The sequence below is a fragment of the Pongo pygmaeus genome, chromosome 7 (assembly GCF_028885625.2).
Source record: "Pongo pygmaeus isolate AG05252 chromosome 7, NHGRI_mPonPyg2-v2.0_pri, whole genome shotgun sequence".
Taxonomy (NCBI): Eukaryota; Metazoa; Chordata; class Mammalia; order Primates; family Hominidae; genus Pongo; species Pongo pygmaeus.
This window is the reverse complement of record NC_072380.2, coordinates 39,068,977-39,088,473: the sequence shown is the minus strand read 5'-3', so window position 1 is coordinate 39,088,473 and position 19,497 is coordinate 39,068,977. Positions and strand designations below refer to the sequence as shown.

The window sequence follows — 19,497 nt, the reverse complement described above, 5'->3', positions numbered from 1 at the left end:
ATCCTAAATCTATCCTTCAAGTGACCCAATTCTTTAATCTCTGTAAGGCGCCTCCTGCTTTATTAGGCTTTCAGGCATTTCCATGCTTATGTACATTAGAAAGATGAAGATATGCTTCCATACCTGCTTCTGAGGATGAAAACGCATGATTTATGGTAGACACAGGAACATTGGAACATTCAAAGTACTCCAGGTCTTCCTCTGGCTCACCTTTCACCTCGGCCCCAGCTGATTTCTGACCACATGACGTGGATGCCAGTTTCTCCTCATCAGTAGCATGGCCATCCCTATTAGAAATGTCTGAAATCTGGGAGATCACTGCCCCTTCATCCTGAGAAACACAACAGAGAAGATGCTACCCTTTAGGAGGGCAAACAGTGGGGAAAAGTGACATCCCATGAATGGAACAAAGTAGACACAACTCCATACAGATATGTGAGAGGTTAACCACAGACCTGGGTTCAAAGCAAGGAGGAAGTTGGAGTCTTTCAATTGTGAAATGCTGTTTTATAGAACCTAGTTTCTGTAACTTGAGTTGGAGGTTTTAAAAAATGATCTTCTCTAGGTTAAGTTTATAAGCAAGCAGTTTAAGTGGTTTAAGACAATGATTTTCAATTTTTTTGCCCACATGCCTCCTAATTTTTTTTGAAAATCTATGTACCCCATTGCATTTTCAAGTGACATCTAAAAACTTTTTGGCATAAGTTTAAATAATTGCAAAGAATGTAATATCTGGAATATTCTAAATATTGAATTTACTTAATGCTATCTAGTTACCTTAGTGATTTGATACCATATGTAAATTTAAATGAACAAGTTCCTGAATAAGTCAGAAATTTATGTTATTCCTTTTCCTCTCTAAATCTGTATTTCCATTCCACTTCCATCAAGAAACTATCCAAATGAAAAACATCTGCATGGTTGAAAGTCTTTTTAAAGGTCTCTATCCAATGTCTCTGTGAAACTTTTTTCTTTAAGTCTTAAAATTTTTTCTGCTGGAGAGTTATTACATTAATGCACAACTTATTTTCAAAATATTGCAAGTTTTGATAAGTATTATCAGACACAAAAGTAAGTTGTTATATCAATTACAAAATGTTTTATTGCACTAATTCTTAAAAACTTTTACAGTGCAATAAATATATGGGTTTTGGGTTTTTTTTTTAAAAGAAAACCAAAGATCAATTTCTCATAGTTCTTGCTGCCTACTTTAGCAAAATCTGAGGGAGAATGTTTTACACATTTGTAACAGATGAAAAATAACTCAGATTGCAAATTTCCCCCATCATACCCTTTTTTTACATCTTACACCATATACCAAGTTTCTGATCCAAATTGTATAGGAAAAGTTACGTTAAATTGAATTCTATTAACCAACGAATGTATTTCTGTAATAAGCATACTGAGAAAGTTTTAAAAAGAACAAAAGGATCTCACTGCAATCAGATGGGCCTGGGCTTCGGTTTGTTTTGCAATTAGTTTATACGGTCACAGATGGATATTATTTATTGCTAGAATGTAACAAAGGTCAACATCAATTTTATTCCTGGTTTTTATTTTTATCAATATAATCATTAAGAAACCTTATTTATATAAACAATAGATGAAACAGAAAGTAGTTCTGTAACATAAGTGCCTTTCAATTCTTTGAACCCCTTTCCAAGTTATGTGCCCAAAAAAATCTATCATCAAACATTATTTTTAGACCTATCAGATGACAACTCAGGTTTTCCTCTATTGTTGAAAGCAATGAATTAGAAAACCATCTGACTTGAGAAAAATACCATCCAGTTATTAGAGTCAATTATCTTCTTAGAACCTACACCAATATTTCAGATCTTCCCTTTGGTGCCCTGGAGACTTTCACACCCTGTGGTGATGCATCTTTGTAGCATTTAAAGTGGGAATTTTACCAAAAAAAAAAAAAGTCATTGTGAAAGGGTTCCCTTGTCTTCAGGGGCCTTCTCTTCAGGGACAGTAAGGATCTGGAAATTGGCTTCTTAAAGCTGAGTACTCAGGTACCCATTGGAAAGTCCTTTTGAACCACCCGCCGGGGGATGCAAATTCCTACAAGGGGACCCCTGGTCTCAGAGACGTTCTGGAGATGGGCACAGACTCACCTGAGAACATGCATCCAGGGCGAGAGACTGAGTTTCATGCTTCTTCACCTTACAGCCACTCCTGGAAAGAGAAGAAACACAAACAAGCCAGTTTGCAATCACACTGACAACTGTCAAAGTATGAAATGGAGCAGAGAGCAGTGTGTGCAGATAGAAGCCAAAGCATACAGCACCACACAAATCATACATCGCCACAGGAGAGAGGCAGGGACACCTTTAATGCCTCTGAGTTTTCTCCAGAGAGACGGGGTAAGCAAAGACCTACAGCGGGGCTCATTCTCTGAAAAGACCCCCTCCGCTTGCTTTTGTGAGTTGTCAAACAGTAGCACTCTGATGTCTATGGTTTTTAATTACACGCCACCAAAAGCTTTTCAGACAGTAGAGCCTTAGCAGCTGGAGACATTCAGTTCCTCTGAGCCTCACTCGCTTGGCTTTGACATTCATTAGAAAAATCATCACGCTGGACCAAATTCTTTAAAAATTCTTTATTGCACTAAAAGCCATAGATGTCTCATAAAACAGTTCCAGTTAGACTTGTGTGCTCACAGAGAAGAACTGTCGTCAATAAAAAGTATAAAAATAAAAATATGTGAGTAAACTGTTACCATTCCTATTAAGTAGTAAGATGGAAGATGAATGTCACACGCTGCACAAAGCCTGAAACTTGGGAAGCTTGAACCACCTGTTATTTGTAGATTAGCACACAACTTGTGATCACAGGACTAATTCAGATTCTGTTCTAATAAACTCAGAATTTCCAGTAAAAACACCACTGTGACCAAAAAAAGAGAAAAAATTATTTGCAACTTTTTTTCTTTTGTGAGAAAAAATACAAAGACAAGCACATAAGTTACCGGAATGTGCATAATCACCAGTTCATGATCTTCTTTCCCTAATCTTCTTACTGAGTGCTACCCTCTGCCACCAAACTCAAGTTGAGCTGACTCAGTAAAATTTATTAACTGTTCCAAGCCAGTAGCTTTATCCTACCAAAAAAGCCAATGATTTCCAATATTAAATAGCAGAACAGTCCCTCAAACCACTGCTGTGATGATCTTGGTGCCAAGCCAGCTTTTGGTATTGTCAAAGCGCCACGTGACACCTGCCAAGCCAGGGAGCGCAAGCTCTAGCACCTAAGGTGTAAAGGCCAAGCCCCACTCCCTTAGGTACGGACAACTGCAAGGCTAAGCTGACTCATGAAGTGACTGATGAAATGCAAAAAAATCATCAGAAGATCAAACTCAGAATTAGAAGCAAACATGCTATGGAGAGATGGCTGGGGGAGGGGAAAGAGGAAACTGCCAACGGTCCCAGGGACAAAAGAAACGGCAGGAGTACTTACAACAGAAAACAGAGAAATTTCACTTGTTCAGTAGTCCTGATGCACCAACAAAATTAGAGACAGGAAAGAGACAGACAGATGGAGAAAAAAATCATGTGAAGACTGGAATATTCAACTCTAGTCTGGCAGATGTAAAAGCTGCACAATTCTTTCTATGAGGTGAGATACAAATTAAAAATGTCATATTCATGAATGTTATCACTAGTGAGTGAATGATGAACAGACCTCAACTACAAAAGAGACTGGTAGAAACACTCAGAAATGCCACAAATTCAAATTTACAGATGAAAAATAAACTTCCAAGAGGTCTAGCACTCCTTTCTTCTAAAAAGAACAAGACAACAAGATTTTTGATTGCATAAGGACTTAAAAGAAGCCCTATTAAGTGTATTAGATCAAGAAGTTCATTCAACAAAAACAGAAAAGGGGAAAAAGGCTACTGGGTGAGGGTGGCAGGACTCGAGAGATGGTGCTTCTTGCTGCTGAATATAAAGTGTAGAATAAATTACCCTTTCTTTGGCCCAGATTTCATCTTATTTAATGCACTGGTTGCATGCAACTCAAAGACTCATAAATGACTCCTTATCAACTTCAGTAGGCAGAAGCATCCCACATTTAGGGGAGGAAGTACCTAGGCAGTGATGTGCCCGGTACATACCCTAAGTGCTGTCGAGAGAGGAGTAACCAACCTTAAAAGCCACAAAAGAGGGCACCCAATCAATAATATTTTCCAACAACCATTTAACTGCTTATATATAATCAAAGAACAGATCGAGAGCTACTAATGACATTTCACTCCCCTTAGCCATTCTGGGGCTGCTGAGGAATTGGCTCCTATATCTCTCTACTTTCTTGGTCCTGAAGTTGATCCTTCTGCTCTTTAAACCTCTGGGCGTCTTCCTGTCTGCTGTAAGTTACCATGATATCTGGAGTTTTTCTTTAAGTCACAGCAATGCTGAGAAGCATTTCCCCAATTGATCTACAGTGACAAGTACAAACACAGTGCTTCTCATACTCCCATATTTCATCCTGCATCTCATTGGTCCTTCTTTATATCTACACTTTACTCAAACTTTTTAGTAAAATGTGGCCCTTTTTAGGGCCACAAAAGGATGTACAGTCAGGTGCCATGTAATGACATTTCAGTCATGCATACGATGGTGGTCCCATAGGGTTATAATGGAACTGAAAATATATAATGGAACTATTGTCTAGTGATGTCCTGACGATCCTGACCCTGGGTAGGCCTAGGTAATGTGTGTGTCTGTGTCTTAGTTTTTAACAAAAATTTTAAAAAGTAAATAAATAAATAATTTTACACAAAGAAAACTTATGGAATAGGAATATAAAGAAAGAAAATATTTTTGTATAGCTGTACCATGTGTTTGTGTTTTAAGCTAAGTTTTATTACAAGAGTCAAAACTTCTTTAAAAATTTAAAAGTTGATAAAAGTTACAGTAAGCTAAACTTAATCTATTATTGAAGGAAAAAAATTTAAATAAATTTAGCATAGCTGAAGTGTACCATGTTTATAGAAGCTACAGTAGTGTACAGTAATGTCCCAGGCCTTCTCATTCACTCACCACTCATTGACTCACTCAGCGCAACTTCCAGTTCTGCAAGCTCCATTCATGGTAAGGGCCCTATACCGGTGTATTATTTTTTATCTTTTATACTATATTTTTACTGTACCTTTTCTATGCTTAGATATGTTTAGATACACAAATACTTACCATTGTGTTACACTGCCTATAGTAATTTTTTTTTTTTTAAAGACAGGGTCTTGCTCTGCCAGCCAGGCTGGAGTACAATGGCATAATCATGGCTCACAGCAACCTCAACCTCCTGGCTCAAGCAATCCTCCTGCCTCAACCTCCTGAGTAGCTGGAACTACAGGCATGCACCACCACTCCCAGCTAATTAATTTTTTTTAAGAGACAGGCAATCAGTGGGGGTGGTCTCACTATGTTGCCCAGGCTGGTCTTGAACTCCTGGCCTCAAAGGATCCTCCCACCTTGGCCTCCCAAAGTGTTGGGATTACAGGTGTGAGCCACCACACCTAGCACCTATTCAGTACAATAATGTGCTGTACAGCGTTGTAGCCTAGGAGTAATAGGCTGTACCATATAACCTAGGTGTGTAGTAGGTTACACCACCTAGGTTTGAGTAAGTTCACTTGATGATGTTCACACAACAAAATCACCTAAGGATGCATTTCCCTGTGGCTTACCCCGTGGCTAAGGATGTATGATTGTATTATCATCTACTCAAGTTTTGTGATGAAGTAATCCTGTAGCAAAGTTGAACTGAAACTTGATATGGAATATGACCTTAGGTAATTATACTGAAAACCCCAAGGACCTTGCAAAAGTCAGATAATTTCCCAGGAGAGATGGGGGATTGACTAAACCAACTAATTTACTCAGTTTTAACTGATCATTTAAAATATTCTTGATTCTTATTGAAAATTGACCTCCTGGCTGATAAGCCAGAAATTACACATGGAGACAAGAATTCTCATCAATTTTAGTGGTAGGTTTGTTTCCCACAAAAATCACAGCTTTCTGTTTATGTAAAAAGTCTTCTTTCTACAAGACCCTTTTGGACCATTTCCCACATTATTGACGCTACAGAGGTAAGCTATAGGACTGGAATTTCTGTTTTATCCATAAAGAGTATGAAGACGGTGGCCAGCACTGATGTTTGAATTGTCTATAACGCGACTCCTAACAGTCCAGCCAGGATTTCTGAAAACCATCAAATCTCTCCCTGTCTATCTCATGCCATTCTTTTTTTTTTTTTTTTTTTTTTTTGAGATGGAGTCTTGCTGTCACCACCCAGGCTGGAGAGCAGCGGCGTGATCTCGGCTCACTGCAACCTCTGCCTCCTGGGTTCAAGCAATTCTCATGTCTCAGTCTCCCGTGTGGCTGAGACTACAGGTGTGCACCACCATGCCCAGCTAATTTTTGCATTTTTAGTAGAGACAGGTTTCACCATGTTGGTCAGGCTGGTCTCAAACTCTGGACCTCAAGTGATCCACCTGCCTCGGCCTCCCGAAGTGCTGGGATTACAGGTGTGAGCCACCGCGCCCGGTCTATTTTTTTAAAACATAAAAAAGTCTCTAGGGTAAAGGGAAAAGAGCTTAGCTGATTAAGCTAAGGATTCAGAAATAAGACAACAATCTGAAAAGGAAACCTCTGGTATTTCTGATTCCACACAACAGTTAGGCCAAATAGTGAAGACTGCAGGATAACGTTATAAGCTTTGTATGAACCTCGGTGCACCTCAAAGGTAAATTCAGTTCACCAAAGCCAAAAGTAGCTGGCTGCCAAACTCAACAGAGAAGACACAGAGCACGACACCCAGCGCCCATTGTCACTCACGTTATTAAACGCGACTTTGCCTTCTTGGGTGATTCTAAGATTTCATTAACGTGATTACCAGTGGGAGAACAAAAGTCACTGCTTGTTAAGGTCGTAGTTGGTTTAAAGGGATCCATGGATTCGTCAAAGTTATCTGGGTCAAAGTGGTAGGAGCCCTCAGAAGAGAGGGGTGGGGAGTTCTGCAGAATAGAGTGGCTCCCAAAGGGGTTGAAGCTGGGGCTTTCCCACTGACTAGGATCTGGCTTGGAAGATGTTTGGGAGAGAGGCCCGTCTCGTGCCACTGGGTCTATAGGCTGTTCTAAACCTGCTGACTTACTGATGCCATCTTTTTGTATCTTGGGAATCAGTTTGCTACCCAGTTTCCTGCCAAGCTTCCTTGGAAGGGCTTTCCTGGCCTCTATGTTTCCCATATCTTCTGTGAAATCAAACTCAAGCTTGAGAGGTGAGCTCCTCGACTCCTCCCCCAGCTCAACCCCTGAGTCGTTGGTGTCACTACTGAGAGTGCCGGGAGTTTCTTTAAGGTCAGGGGGAGATTTCTGGAACCTGGCACCTTCTAGCAAAGAAGGACTTGTGTTCTCATCCAGCTCTTCAGGACTGAAGTGGTAGGATGCCTTGGGGAGACATGTGCCCTCCACAGCAGCGTCGGTGTCTGAGAACTCTCCTCCAATTGCTTTCTTCCTCAGGGGGACAGGCTTGGGCTTTCTCAGCTTGCTTCTTCTGCTGGGCACAAGCTCTGGACAGGAGTTGCCAGCTTTTAGATCAGCTTCTGCAGAGGCCTCGAGGGTGACCCCCATGCTGCCTTCTGTCATCGCCTCGTCCTGGAGGGCGTCTGGCAGGCTGGAAGGCAGAGCCTTGCCTGAGACTGCAGTTACACAGCCATGAGCTGCTTTTGTTCCGAGGACTGCCGAGATATCCGTGGAATCCTTCGTTTCTATTGAAAATGGCCTCACGATGGAAATTTTGCTAAAATCATGTTCAGGTTCTTCTTTGAAATTCTTGACTGAGTGAGAGTCAATGGCCTGCTGTGGCACTTCATTTTCTGAAGGTTTAGAACAAGTCTTAGATGAACATTTTTCAACCACTTCTGCTACAAGCTGTTCATCAGCTTCTTGTGATTCTAAAATGAAACACAAAAACCGTCTATTAAAGAATTATCTGTCATTGGTAAATATCCTCTCTTACCTGAATTCATATAAACAAATAGCAAGTTCTTCCCTCTTTGCTTTTATTAAGCATCTCTAAAGTTCAGGAAGGATGGCAGCACAGCCTGAAAGAGAAGAGCTGGCACAACACCCTAAAATGAATTTTCCTATCCTAAGTTGTGTATGTGCATTATCCAAGTGATACGAATAGTAAGTACACCAAAAGAGCTATTTAGAAAAAGGATAAATAGAGCAAGAGTCTGCTGCAATGTATTATTATGTGATGTTAACATTCTGTAGGGTAAAAATGGTCTGGAGGAATCTTTAGAAACCAACAGCTACGGTGCAGGCAGGCAGATTGGCGCTGAGACAATTCCTAGGCACAGTCTGACAGCTTCAGGTTCAGAACTTTATGCAGTGAACAGATTTGAATCTTTGGATGTTAAAAACACAAGTATCTTGGGAGGCCAAGATGGGCACATCATGAGGTCAAGAGATCGAGACCATCCTGGCCAACATGGTGAAACCCCATCTCTAATAAAAATACAAAAATTAGCTAGACATGGTGGCACACGCCTGTAGTCCCAGTCACTCAGGAGGCTGAGGCAGGAGAATCACTTGAACCCGGGAGACGGAGGTTGCAGTGAGCCGAGATTGCGCCACTGCATTCCAGCCTAGACTCTGTCTCAAAAAAAAAAAAAGAAAAAAGAAAAAAAAAAGCCATGTATCCACAGAACAGAATTTAAAAAGACTGTTTCAAAAATAAATTTAAAAAATCTACTGTTACCAACTCAGAATCATCTCTCTGTAGACCTAAAAACTAAAAGAACCAAATAAGAAAGCTAATTTGAAAAACCAGATATGGAAATGGCTTTAAAACAAATAGCCCTTATTTTACTAAAACACAAATTACAAAACAATAAAGTTATTTTTTCTTTAGAACCTCTGTCTCTAAGTCAGACCAGGAATTCTCTAAATCACTTGTGAAAAATAAAAATCCTTTTTAATTGCGGTCTTACTAGGATAAGTGCTGCAAATATTAGGAAGGTGTGAATGAGGTAATTTCGTTAAAGCACAAAGTGATTTCCTAACATAGATATCTGAAACAAGAGTAGCACAGAAAAACTCAGTGAATTGGTTACAATATCTCATGATTTTAAAGGAAATTAAGAGATGACCTTCTAATCCTACTTCCTAATCCTAATCCAGGATGAGTTAAGTACCACTGGAATATCATAGCTATAGTTTTTATTTTTGTTTTTCTTGAGACAGTGTCTCTGTTACCCAGGCTGGAATGCAGTGGCCTGATCATGGCTCACTGCAGCCTTGACTTCCCCAGGCTCAAGTGATCCTCCCACCTCAGCCTCCCAAGTAACCGGGACCACAGGTATGAGCCACTAAGCTTGGCTAATTTTTATTTTAATTTATTTTTTATGTAGAGACAGGACAGCCAAGTTGCCCAGGCTGGTCTCACTGGGCTCAAGCAATCTGCCTGCCTTGGTCTCCCAAAGCACTGGGGTCACAGATATAAGCCACTGCGCCCAGCCTGTTTTTTGTTTTTTTGTTTTTTTTAAGGGGTCTCTCACTCTGTTGCCCAGGCTGGAGTGCAGTGGTATGATCACAGCTCACTGCAGCCTCAAACTCTGGGGCTCAAGCAATCCTCCCATCTCAGCTGCCCAAGTAGCTGGGATTTGGAATAGTTTTTTTAAAGCATTCACACACCTTTCTCATGAATCTTTTATGATTATTATTCGGTAGTGGTTTATAAATTATACTTCACAAACATACTTCAGATATTCTACAAATGTCCAATTAAAAATTTTCTTTTAAATATATGTTTAACTAATATTAATACTAAAATGTGTTAAAACGTCTCAGTGCTTCATAACGAGAATTTGGTTTAACATATTTCAAAAGGTTTAAAAAGAGATAGTAAGTATGGCAAAATCTTGGTAACTGTTGTCCAGGAATAGGTATATGGGAGTTTTCATTGTACTATTTTCTCTGTCATACAGTTGTGCAACTTTTCACAAATAAAAAGTTTAAAAACTCAACTGCAATACACACAAAATTTTAACAAGAACATTTTAAACTGTACTGACAATTTCACTTATGTGTACAGAGTCTATTATCTCTGTCCATGCATGTGAACTGTTATAAATGTGTTATTGTTTCTTTGTGCTGATGATGGGGAGGCAGACAACTAAAAACAAGCCATCAACACCCTAGGGCTGCAAATATCCATGTGTTTCCATGTACAACTGGCTCAGTTAAAAGACAGGCCAGTTGTACAACACTGAGTCTTGATTATATCAAGGTTTAGATAGTTATCGCTCCTTTTAAGTTTTGGTGCTTATTGTCAGCTTTTTAGATTCAACACAGGTGGTATAATAAAAATATGTATTTTGTCTTTGTCCTCAGTTCCTGGCACAGAGCTCCTACAACCCCTGGAACCTCCTGACTGGTCAGAGTGTCTTTTGTGTGCTAATGAATGACTGGGTGCTGGGGGTCCCTTGACAGCTGCAGGAACGGGCTGGTCACCAGAAAGACCAAGCCAAGATTAGAGGGTTGCAACTTTCAGCACCATCCCCACTCCTTCCAGGGAGGGGAGAAAGGGTGGAAAATGAGCTTAATCACCAAGGCCAATAATTTAATCAATCACACCTACGTGATGAAACCTCTATAAATACCCCTAAATGACAGGGACAGGGAGCTTCCAGGTTGGTGAACATGTTGACTTACTGGAAGGGTGGTGTGCCCAGAGGGCGTGGAAGTTCTGCACCCCTGCAGGTATGGGGATATCTTGCCCTACGTATCCCTTGCGTGTGGCAGTTCCTGAGTTGTATCCTTCACAATAAGCCAGTAAATATTTTCCTGAGATCTGTGAGTCGTTCTAGCAAATTACTGAAACTGAGGAGTTATGAGAATCCCCAAATTTATAGCCAGTTGCTCAGAAGCACTGAGACTTGTGACTGGTATCTGAAGTGGTGGCAGTCTCGTGGGACTGAGACCTTAACTTGTGGGGTCTGCACTAAGGACAGACAGTTTAAGAAATGAACTGAATTTTTGGAAACCCAGTTGGTGCTGGAGAATCTGAGAACATCCAGAACAGGAAATGTGCCTTTTAACAGTGACTATTTAATAGACACAGCACTAAATTATCGGAGATTTTTTAAAAATGATACTTCTAAATATCTCAGTTTTGTATTTTCTACCAAAAAGATTTATTTAAACTCATGAGGAACCACTTTATGTACTATTTCTAAAATTACATCTATAAAATTAATAAATTGGATGAATTGTTAGATATTGTTAATAACTCAAATCTGAAACACAAATTCCCCTCTGCTCCTCTTTCAGACTTTTGGAATAGTTTAATTAAGGCATGCTCTCAGGTACTAAGCTGAATTATTTAAAAACTTATCTGCAACTACTGACCTGCATAAATCAAGGTTCTTTCAATAACATGTAATCCAAACACTACTGAAATAAATTTGATTCTTTTTTTTTTTTTTTTTAAACAAGGTCTCACTATGTTACCTAGGCTGATCTTGAACTCCTGGGCTCAAGTCATCCTCCCGCCTCAGCCTCCTGAGTAGCTGGGATTACAGGTGCATGCCACCACATCCGGCTTAGTTTTTAATTAGACTCTGATTTAGTTATTTTGTATGTTTCAATCTCACAAATCCCATTGTTTTTAAAACTAATGTTTTTAATCTTTACAACTATAATATATATCACCTTAAAATCTACTATATATTTCCGGGCTTGGTGGCTTGCACCTGTAATCCCAGCACTTTGGGAGGCCGAGGTGGGCGGATCACCTGTGGTTAGGGGTTCAAAACCAGCCTGGCCAACATGGTGAAACCCCATCTCTACTAAAAATACAAAATTAGCTGGGCATGGTGGCGCATACCTGTAATTTCAGTTTCTTGGGAGGCTGAAACAGGAGAATCGCTTGAACCTGGGAGGCAGAGGTTGCAGTGAGCTGAAATCGCGCCACTGCACTCCAGTCTGGGCAACAAGAGCGAAACTCCGTCTCAAAAACAAACAAAAAATCTATTATATATTAGAGTCCACATAATTTTTTCTTTAAGGAAAAGGTTCCACTGCCTTAAGATTTTGAAAACTATGGTTAAAGTGGGAAGCGCATCTCTAAAAATGGTGATATGGAAGTAAGTGGGGATGAACAGGCCTTCTAGGAACTTAATACACATGACCTTTTAAGGAGAACTTCAGCATCTCTCAGTTGTACTACAGATGATCCCATTCTAAGTAATGGATCTTGAAAACCCTATACAAAAGGTTGTATTTTAACATCTTTATCCTGGTGTGCCCAGCGGGAGTGGATGATGTGGCATGGTGGGAGAGCCACCCTTTCCATATGCTGACAAGCAAGAAATGGTCCTGAGCCACTGTTTCTCCATCTAGAAAACTATTTTACACTACATTTTACTATAAATCAAACTGATATACTGGAAGAACTTGTTACCTAAGTAAATCATGATGGATTTGGTAAAAATAAAAATTCTACTTCTAAAATATTGGTATTACATGGGTGTGTATTTTCTTGTGTACAATTTATAAAGTGTATTTACCCATAAACTAATTAGCCTATATTAAATGTTAGGACAACAACTACCTCCTTTCATTTGCTTTGGGTTTGTTTTCCAATTGATTTTTTATTTGGTTCTTCTATTTGGTTCTTTTAGTACTTCTGTCTATAGAGAGGTGACTCTAGGCCAGACATGAGAGGTTTTCCATTTATTTTTGAAACAGTCTGATTATTTAAACCCTGTTCTGTGGAACAGGGAATACAGTTATGTGTTGCTTAACAACAGATTCTGAGAAATCTGTCATTAGGTGATTTCATCATTGTGCAGGTCACTGTGTGATCACTATAGAGTGTACCTGACACAAACCTAGATGGTATATTACTACATACCTATGGTATAGCCTATTGCTCCTAGGCTACAAACCTGAACAGCATGTTACCGTACTGAAATACTGTAGGCAATGGTAACACAATGCTAAGTATTTGTGTATCTAAACACAGAAAAGGTACAGTAAAAATATGGTATTATAATCTTACATGATCACATCGTATATGCAGTCAGTCATTGATCAAAACGTCATTATGTGGTGAATGACTGTATTTTTAACTTCCAAACATTCAAATCTGCTCACTGCATAGAATTCTGACCCTGAAACTATCAGGCTGTGCCTGGGAACTCAGTACCCATTTGCATCCCTAACATTTAAGCTGTTGATGTCCAATGGCTCCTCTGGACCTACAGAATATTAATATCACATCAGATATACTGCAGTAGACCCTTGCTCTACTGTCTTTTCCTAAATAAGTTCTATTTGATTATCCAAGTGATACAAATAACAGATTCTCTCTCTCAAGAATCTGAATTAAGACAGTAAGTGGATCTGTAGGAGGCTGAGGTCAGGATAAAATAAAGACAGAAGACCATCCTATCCCAGTAGACAAGTGATAGAGAATGGAGGTACCTGAGGACTTTTCAATGCCCACAAAGGCCTACCTACACTGCCCCAACTTAATTTCCATGAAACTCCCCTTTCTCAATGATGTATACATATTTGAGCTAGTGTGAATGGATTTCTGCCCTCTGAGACCAAATGTATCCAAACTGAAGTGCACAGAGAACTCAAGTCCCAAGATTTTGAGATCAACTGATGTCACCTAACGAGAGACAAATACATAAACCCTTCTGATATGAAAGGATGGGCATTACAACCATGTCCTATGCAATGTCTTCAAGGAGCCCAGAGGTGAAGAGCAAACCTGTATATAAGTACAGGATGAGAGACCTACCTGAGCAACTGGTCAACATTTTCTAACATGTGATTGCAGTTAACATGTGATTGCAACTCAATACAACCCACGGTGGCATAACTGAGCACAAAGCAAATGCAATCTCAGATCCTATTAACAGATAAACAGAAACATAAATGACAACAGTATTGAGTAAAATGCACTGAGGGTTTGGATGGACCAGGCAATGGGCTACTAAGAGTTCACTGGGATTATCTTTTTGAACCAAGACATCAGTCTTTACCACTAATGACAGATTTTACCAAATCTGTCCAAACTCTAAGGCCTGGGTGCTAAACCATATGTTAAATTCATCTCTTCATGGCCAGAACAGTTTCTTGTAGTCTCCTCGATCACATAACATCTGAGATTGTGAGTTCAGTTAGATTCTGAATTCAGTTCTGAGCTCCTCATCTTAAAACAATTGTGAACAAAAATGAACGTCCTTAGAGGAATGTGGATCAAGGTGGTGTATCTGTAAACAATTAGTCTAAGATATTTAGCCTAGAAAACTAAGAAACACTATAGAGTCTACAAATATTTTAAGGGCATTTGAGGTAAAGGGATTATAATTATTGCAGCTTCAGAGGAAAAAATTAGGATCATGTGGACAACTATTAAGAGGAAAGTAGATTTCAACTCAATATAAGAGAAAACAAACAATCATGCAATGAGTGCAAAGAGAAGCCAGCTCCCTATCCATCAGGAATGGTTCACCCCTGCATTTCACTCACACATTCACTCAGTCATTCAACAAATACCTAAGTATTTTTATGTACTGGGCTCTGTGTTTGGCACTGGGGATGTAACAGCAAGCAAAAAAGAGGAGGGCTCTGTTCTCATGCAGTTTAGAGACTAGCAGGAAAGAGAGATATTGATTAATATTGAAAGAATGAAGGGGAGAAATGAGGATGGGAAAATAGAAAGGCATCATGCTTACAGAGCCTTGTAGGCCTTGTCAAGAATCTGGTTCTATTCTAAGAGCAACAGGAAGCCATAAGGAGTTTTTAAGCAGCAGAGAATATACTCAGGTTTACATTTTGAACAGACCCCAGTTGCAATATGGAAAAGGATTAAAGAGGGTAAAAATGGAACACGTGAAACTGCTAGTATGTTATTCTAAGGGCTTTGACAAGGGTGAGGCTAATGAACAGGAAGTATCGGGGGAACCCACTCCCAATATTTCAACATAGGTTCTTTCTATTTTTCCTAAGTGTCAGCCAGTCTGAGATATAAAGAGTATAAAAAGAGAGGAATTTTACAGCTGGGCCGCCGCCGGGGGTGTCATCACATATCGGTAGGTCCGTGATGTCCCCTGAGCTGCAAAATCAGCAAGCTTTTATTAAGGATTTCAAAAGGGGAGGGGGTGTACAAACAGGGAGTAGGTCACAAAGATCACATGCTTCTGAGGCCAATAAAGATCACAAGGCAAAGGGCAAAGCAAAGATCACAAGGCAAAGGGCAAAATTAGAATTACTGATGAGGGTCTATGTTCAGCTATGCACGTATTGTCTTGATAAACATCTTAACAGAAAACAGGGTTTGAGAGCAGAGAACCGGTCTGACCAAAATTTACCAGGCTGGAATTTCCCAATCCTAGTAAGCCTGAGGGTACTGCAGGAGACCAGGGCGTATTTCAGTCCTTATCTCAACCGCATAAGACAGAGACTCCCAGAGCGGCCATTTATAGACCTCCCCCCAGGAATGCATTCCTTCCCCAGGGTATTAATTATTAATAATCCTTGCTGGGAAAAGAATTCAGCAATCTCTCTCCTACTTGCATGTCCATTTATAGGCTCTCTGCAAGAAGAAAAATATGGCTCTATTCTGCCCGACCCCACAGGCAGTGAGACCTTATGGTTGTCTTCCCTTGTTCCCTGAAAATCGCTGTTATTCTGTTCTTTTTCAAGGTGCACTGATTTCATATTGTTTAAACACACATGCTCCACAATTTGTACAATAGTAGTCCTGACATGATATACATCCTCAGCTTATGAAGATAACAGGATTAAGAGATTAAAGTAAGACAGGCATAAGAAATTATAAGAGTATTATTTGGGAACTGATAAATGTCCATGAAATCTTCACAATTTATGTTCAGAGATTGCAGTAAAAACAGGCATAAGAAATTATAAAAGTATTAATTTTGGGAACTGATAAATATCCATGAAATCTTCACAATTTATGTTCTTCTGCCTCGGCTCCAGCCAGTCCCTCCATTCCGGGTCCCTGACTTCCCGCAACAGGAGGAGAAGTTATGCTCTAGAGAGGAAATAAGGAGGTGAGACTGATAAGGCTGTGTGATAAGCTGGATACAGGACTGAAGTAGGAGGAGGTAGCAAAGATGATTTGTAAGTTTTAGCCTTTGAAACTAGAAGACTAGTGCGCCATTCAGTGAGATTCAGGAAATACTAGTGAATGCTTGGGGACTATTGGAGTGGGGCCATGGGTTTGGCCTTGGACATGCTGAGATCTGTTTCAGGTTTTTTTTTTATCATTCCATATTTCATTTCAAAAAAATTTTAAACATAGCTTAAATACAAAGAAATTTTAAACATAGCTTAAATACATTGTTATACTTTATTTATTTTAGAGACAGAGTCTCACTCTGTCACCCACCAGGCTTGAACACAGTAGCATGATCCTGGCTCACTCCAATCTCGACCTCCTGGGTTCAACTTTTCCTCCCTCCTCAGCCTCTCAAGTAGCTGGGACTACAGGCACACCACCACACCCGGCTAGTTTATAATTTTCATGTACAGACGGCAGGGTCGCACTACGTTGCCTAGGCTAGTCTCAAACTCCTGGGCCCACATCATCCTCCTACTTCAGTCTCCCAGAGGGATAGTATTACAGGTGTGAGCCACCACGCCTGGCCTGTTTTGGGATTTTGAAGCAGAGATGTTGAATAGGTAGAAGTATGTTCAGAGAAGAAATCTGGGCTGGGAATAATATATGACATCACCAGAGCCATGGATACAGATGTGATCATCGTTAATTCACACTGAATACTACATAATAATAAGTGATATCCATTCTACACTTTCATCTTTGAGCTGTAACATATTTCAAATCCTAATTTAAAATTTTAAATACTTATTTATTTATTTTTTGGAGACAGGGTCTTGCTCTGTCACCCAGGCTAGAGTACAACAGAGCACTCATAGGTCACTGCAGCCTCAACCTCCTAGGCTCAGACAATCCTCCTGCCTCACCCTCCTGAGAAACTGAGACAACAGGCATATGGCCAGTGTGCCCAGCTAATTAAAAAAAAGAATTTGTAGAAATGGGGTCTTATTATGTTGTCCACCCTAGTCTCAAACTCCTGGCCTCAACTGATCTTTCTGCCTTGGCTTCCCAAAACGCTAAGACTACAGGTGTGAGCCACTGCACCCAGCCAGAAGTTTATTTAAAAGAAAAGTTTACCTAAAAAATATAAATCTAATGTAAGATAAAACCTGAATTTTAAATATATTTTTAAATTAAAAGAGTAATATTATTGATAATTACATCATAGGTGGTATCATGACATGATATCTGGAACTTGCTTTTAAAAATACCTAAGCAACAAAATGAAAAAAAAAAAAAAAAAAAAAGAGGATGGTGGAAACAAGTATGGCAAAATCTTGATAGTCCTTTATCTGGGCAATGGGAATAGAAGTTCTACTTTTGTATGTAGTGTTGGAAGCTGATCCTAGTTTTTTAAAGTTTTTTTACAGTTATGTAATTTCTCTCCCACTCTTTTTGTCATGACTCCTAAACATTTACTACCATTCTTCTTCATAGGATCCCAGAGCCGGAATATCCAGGGCTATGTGTTCTTTCCCTACAGCTTCCAGAAAACCCAAGGGTTAAAGGGAAGAGAAGTAAAGCGCTACCAACACTCAGCTGTCAGGAGCTGAGAAGCCCTTTTCCCCTCCTTCTGTAAGTCCCACACTCATCCACCTCTTGGGGTTCTTTTTTTTTCTGTTACCCAGACTCCTTCACCATCAGTCCCACAGCCCCCAAAGAAAGAAGTCTATGAGAATCACCTTTTGCCAAACTCTCTCCTAGCTTTCTATTTCTGCCCTAATCTCCATAACACAAGGACAGGGCCTTTCCCGCATTCTTCCACATGTACCCACTCCTTTTAGAGTCTTCCCCCTCTCCCCATCATCTCCACCAGCTGCTTTTACCAAACTGAGTCCCTGAGATTCTCAAAAGGGGGTGTGCAACAATCAGTGACAGCACAAAGCTGTCCAAGAGCTGGGGAAGGGGGAGGAAAGAAAAAGGAGCACATCTCAGCACAAGACAAAAGCTCTAAGTCTGACCCTGCCCCAACAACTGTCCCTGGACACCAAACGCTCTGCAGTTTAAGAAGGGTCAACAGCTGTGGCACATCTCCTCACTCTGCACCTAGGAAGGGTAGTACTGTGTGAGATGGCTTCACCCCCACATGCTCCTCTCACTGGTACTTGTGTTCCTACCTCAGTCAAGCAGCTGGGAATCAAGAGATTTATGCAAAGTTAGCATCAGTGATAGGGAGCCTTATCTGCTACATTGTAAAACGCATGGCCCTGTCATGGTGGAATGGAGAAGGAAAACAAACACCACCTCGCTCAGTCCCCAGGCTGAGCAGAGGGCTGAAGGAACTCCACCGAAAAGACACCCCCGCCCAGTCATTTCTTGGCCAGCTCGGGGCAGGTGCCAGGTAAATAAACTTGCCCAGCCCTACACCAAGTCACTGCAGACCCCATATCTTGGTCTGGCATCTTCAGTCACGAAGAGAAGGTCCAAACAGGCAGAGGCAGTGGGTGGGAGAAGAATGCTCATTTACTTAAACCAGTTTGGGGAGCCCTGAGAATAAAAAAAAAAAAAAAAAAGAAAAAAAAACTAACCACATAACTTGAAAAGGTATGTTTGGGTAAGATTCTATTTGCATTTACACTATCAGCAAGTGTCTCAGTACCAGCTGACCCCACATACCTAGTGCTGCCCTAAAACACTAGGCCAGGACCAGCAGCTCATGCCTGTAATCCCAACACTTTGGGAGGCCAAAGTAGGGGGTGTTGCTTGAGCCCAGGAGTTCAAGATCAACCCGGGAAACATGGCAAAACCCCACCTCTATAAAAAAATAAAAGTAAATTAGCCAAGCGTGGTGGCTCATGCCTGTAGTCCCAGCTATTCAGGAGGCTCAGATGGAAGGACCACTTGAGTCCAGAAGTTGGAGGCTGCGGTAATCTATGATCACACCACTGCACTCCAGCCTGGACAACAGAGCAAGTCCCTGGGAAATGAAAAGAAAAAGGAAAGGAAAGAACCTAAACTTCAAGTATCACACCACAAGTCACTTTTACTAAGAAGTTATATACCCAGATCCTCAGTAGGCTCCAGGTCCCAATCTCCCATAATGAGGAGTTTGGGCCACAGCTGTCAGGCCTTGCTTTTCATCTGAAAGCACTGTTATGTAACTAACCTACCTTTATGTGCCTTTCCATTTTTACAGAAATCCTGTGTTCCCTAAAAACCTTCTTCCAGGGCACTGAAAGGCTCTCTCTCTAGAATGAGTTTGATGAGTTTGATTCTGACAAGCACAGCATTGCCTGGCGGCTTGGTGAATACAGACAGAGATTAGATCAGTAGATGAATTAAAAGCAAACAAAGAGGAAATCCACAAATAGACCAAAAT

The 19,497-nt window shown here is 40.4% G+C and overlaps 1 protein-coding gene across 20 annotated transcripts in view; it reads right to left on the bottom strand.

Annotated features, from left to right (window-relative positions):
- Positions 1–19,497, bottom strand: part of TACC1 (transforming acidic coiled-coil containing protein 1) — a 125,828-nt gene that overhangs the window by 25,250 nt on the left and 81,081 nt on the right. For 3 of the 20 annotated variants that reach the window (XM_063668664.1, XM_063668658.1, XM_063668655.1), the window contains exons 3-6: positions 6,846–7,962; positions 3,463–3,498; positions 2,121–2,181; positions 124–331 (exon numbers count right to left, since the gene is read on the bottom strand). In XM_063668664.1, coding sequence (XP_063524734.1) covers positions 124–331; positions 2,121–2,181; positions 3,463–3,498; positions 6,846–7,654 — 1,114 coding nt within the window. In that variant the 5' untranslated portion in view covers positions 7,655–7,962. Of the gene's footprint in view, positions 1–123; positions 332–2,120; positions 2,182–3,462; positions 3,499–6,845; positions 7,963–11,903; positions 12,027–19,497 lie in introns of all 20 variants that reach the window. The other 17 variants (XM_063668660.1, XM_063668665.1, XM_063668656.1 and 14 more) reach the window with 9 other exon arrangements.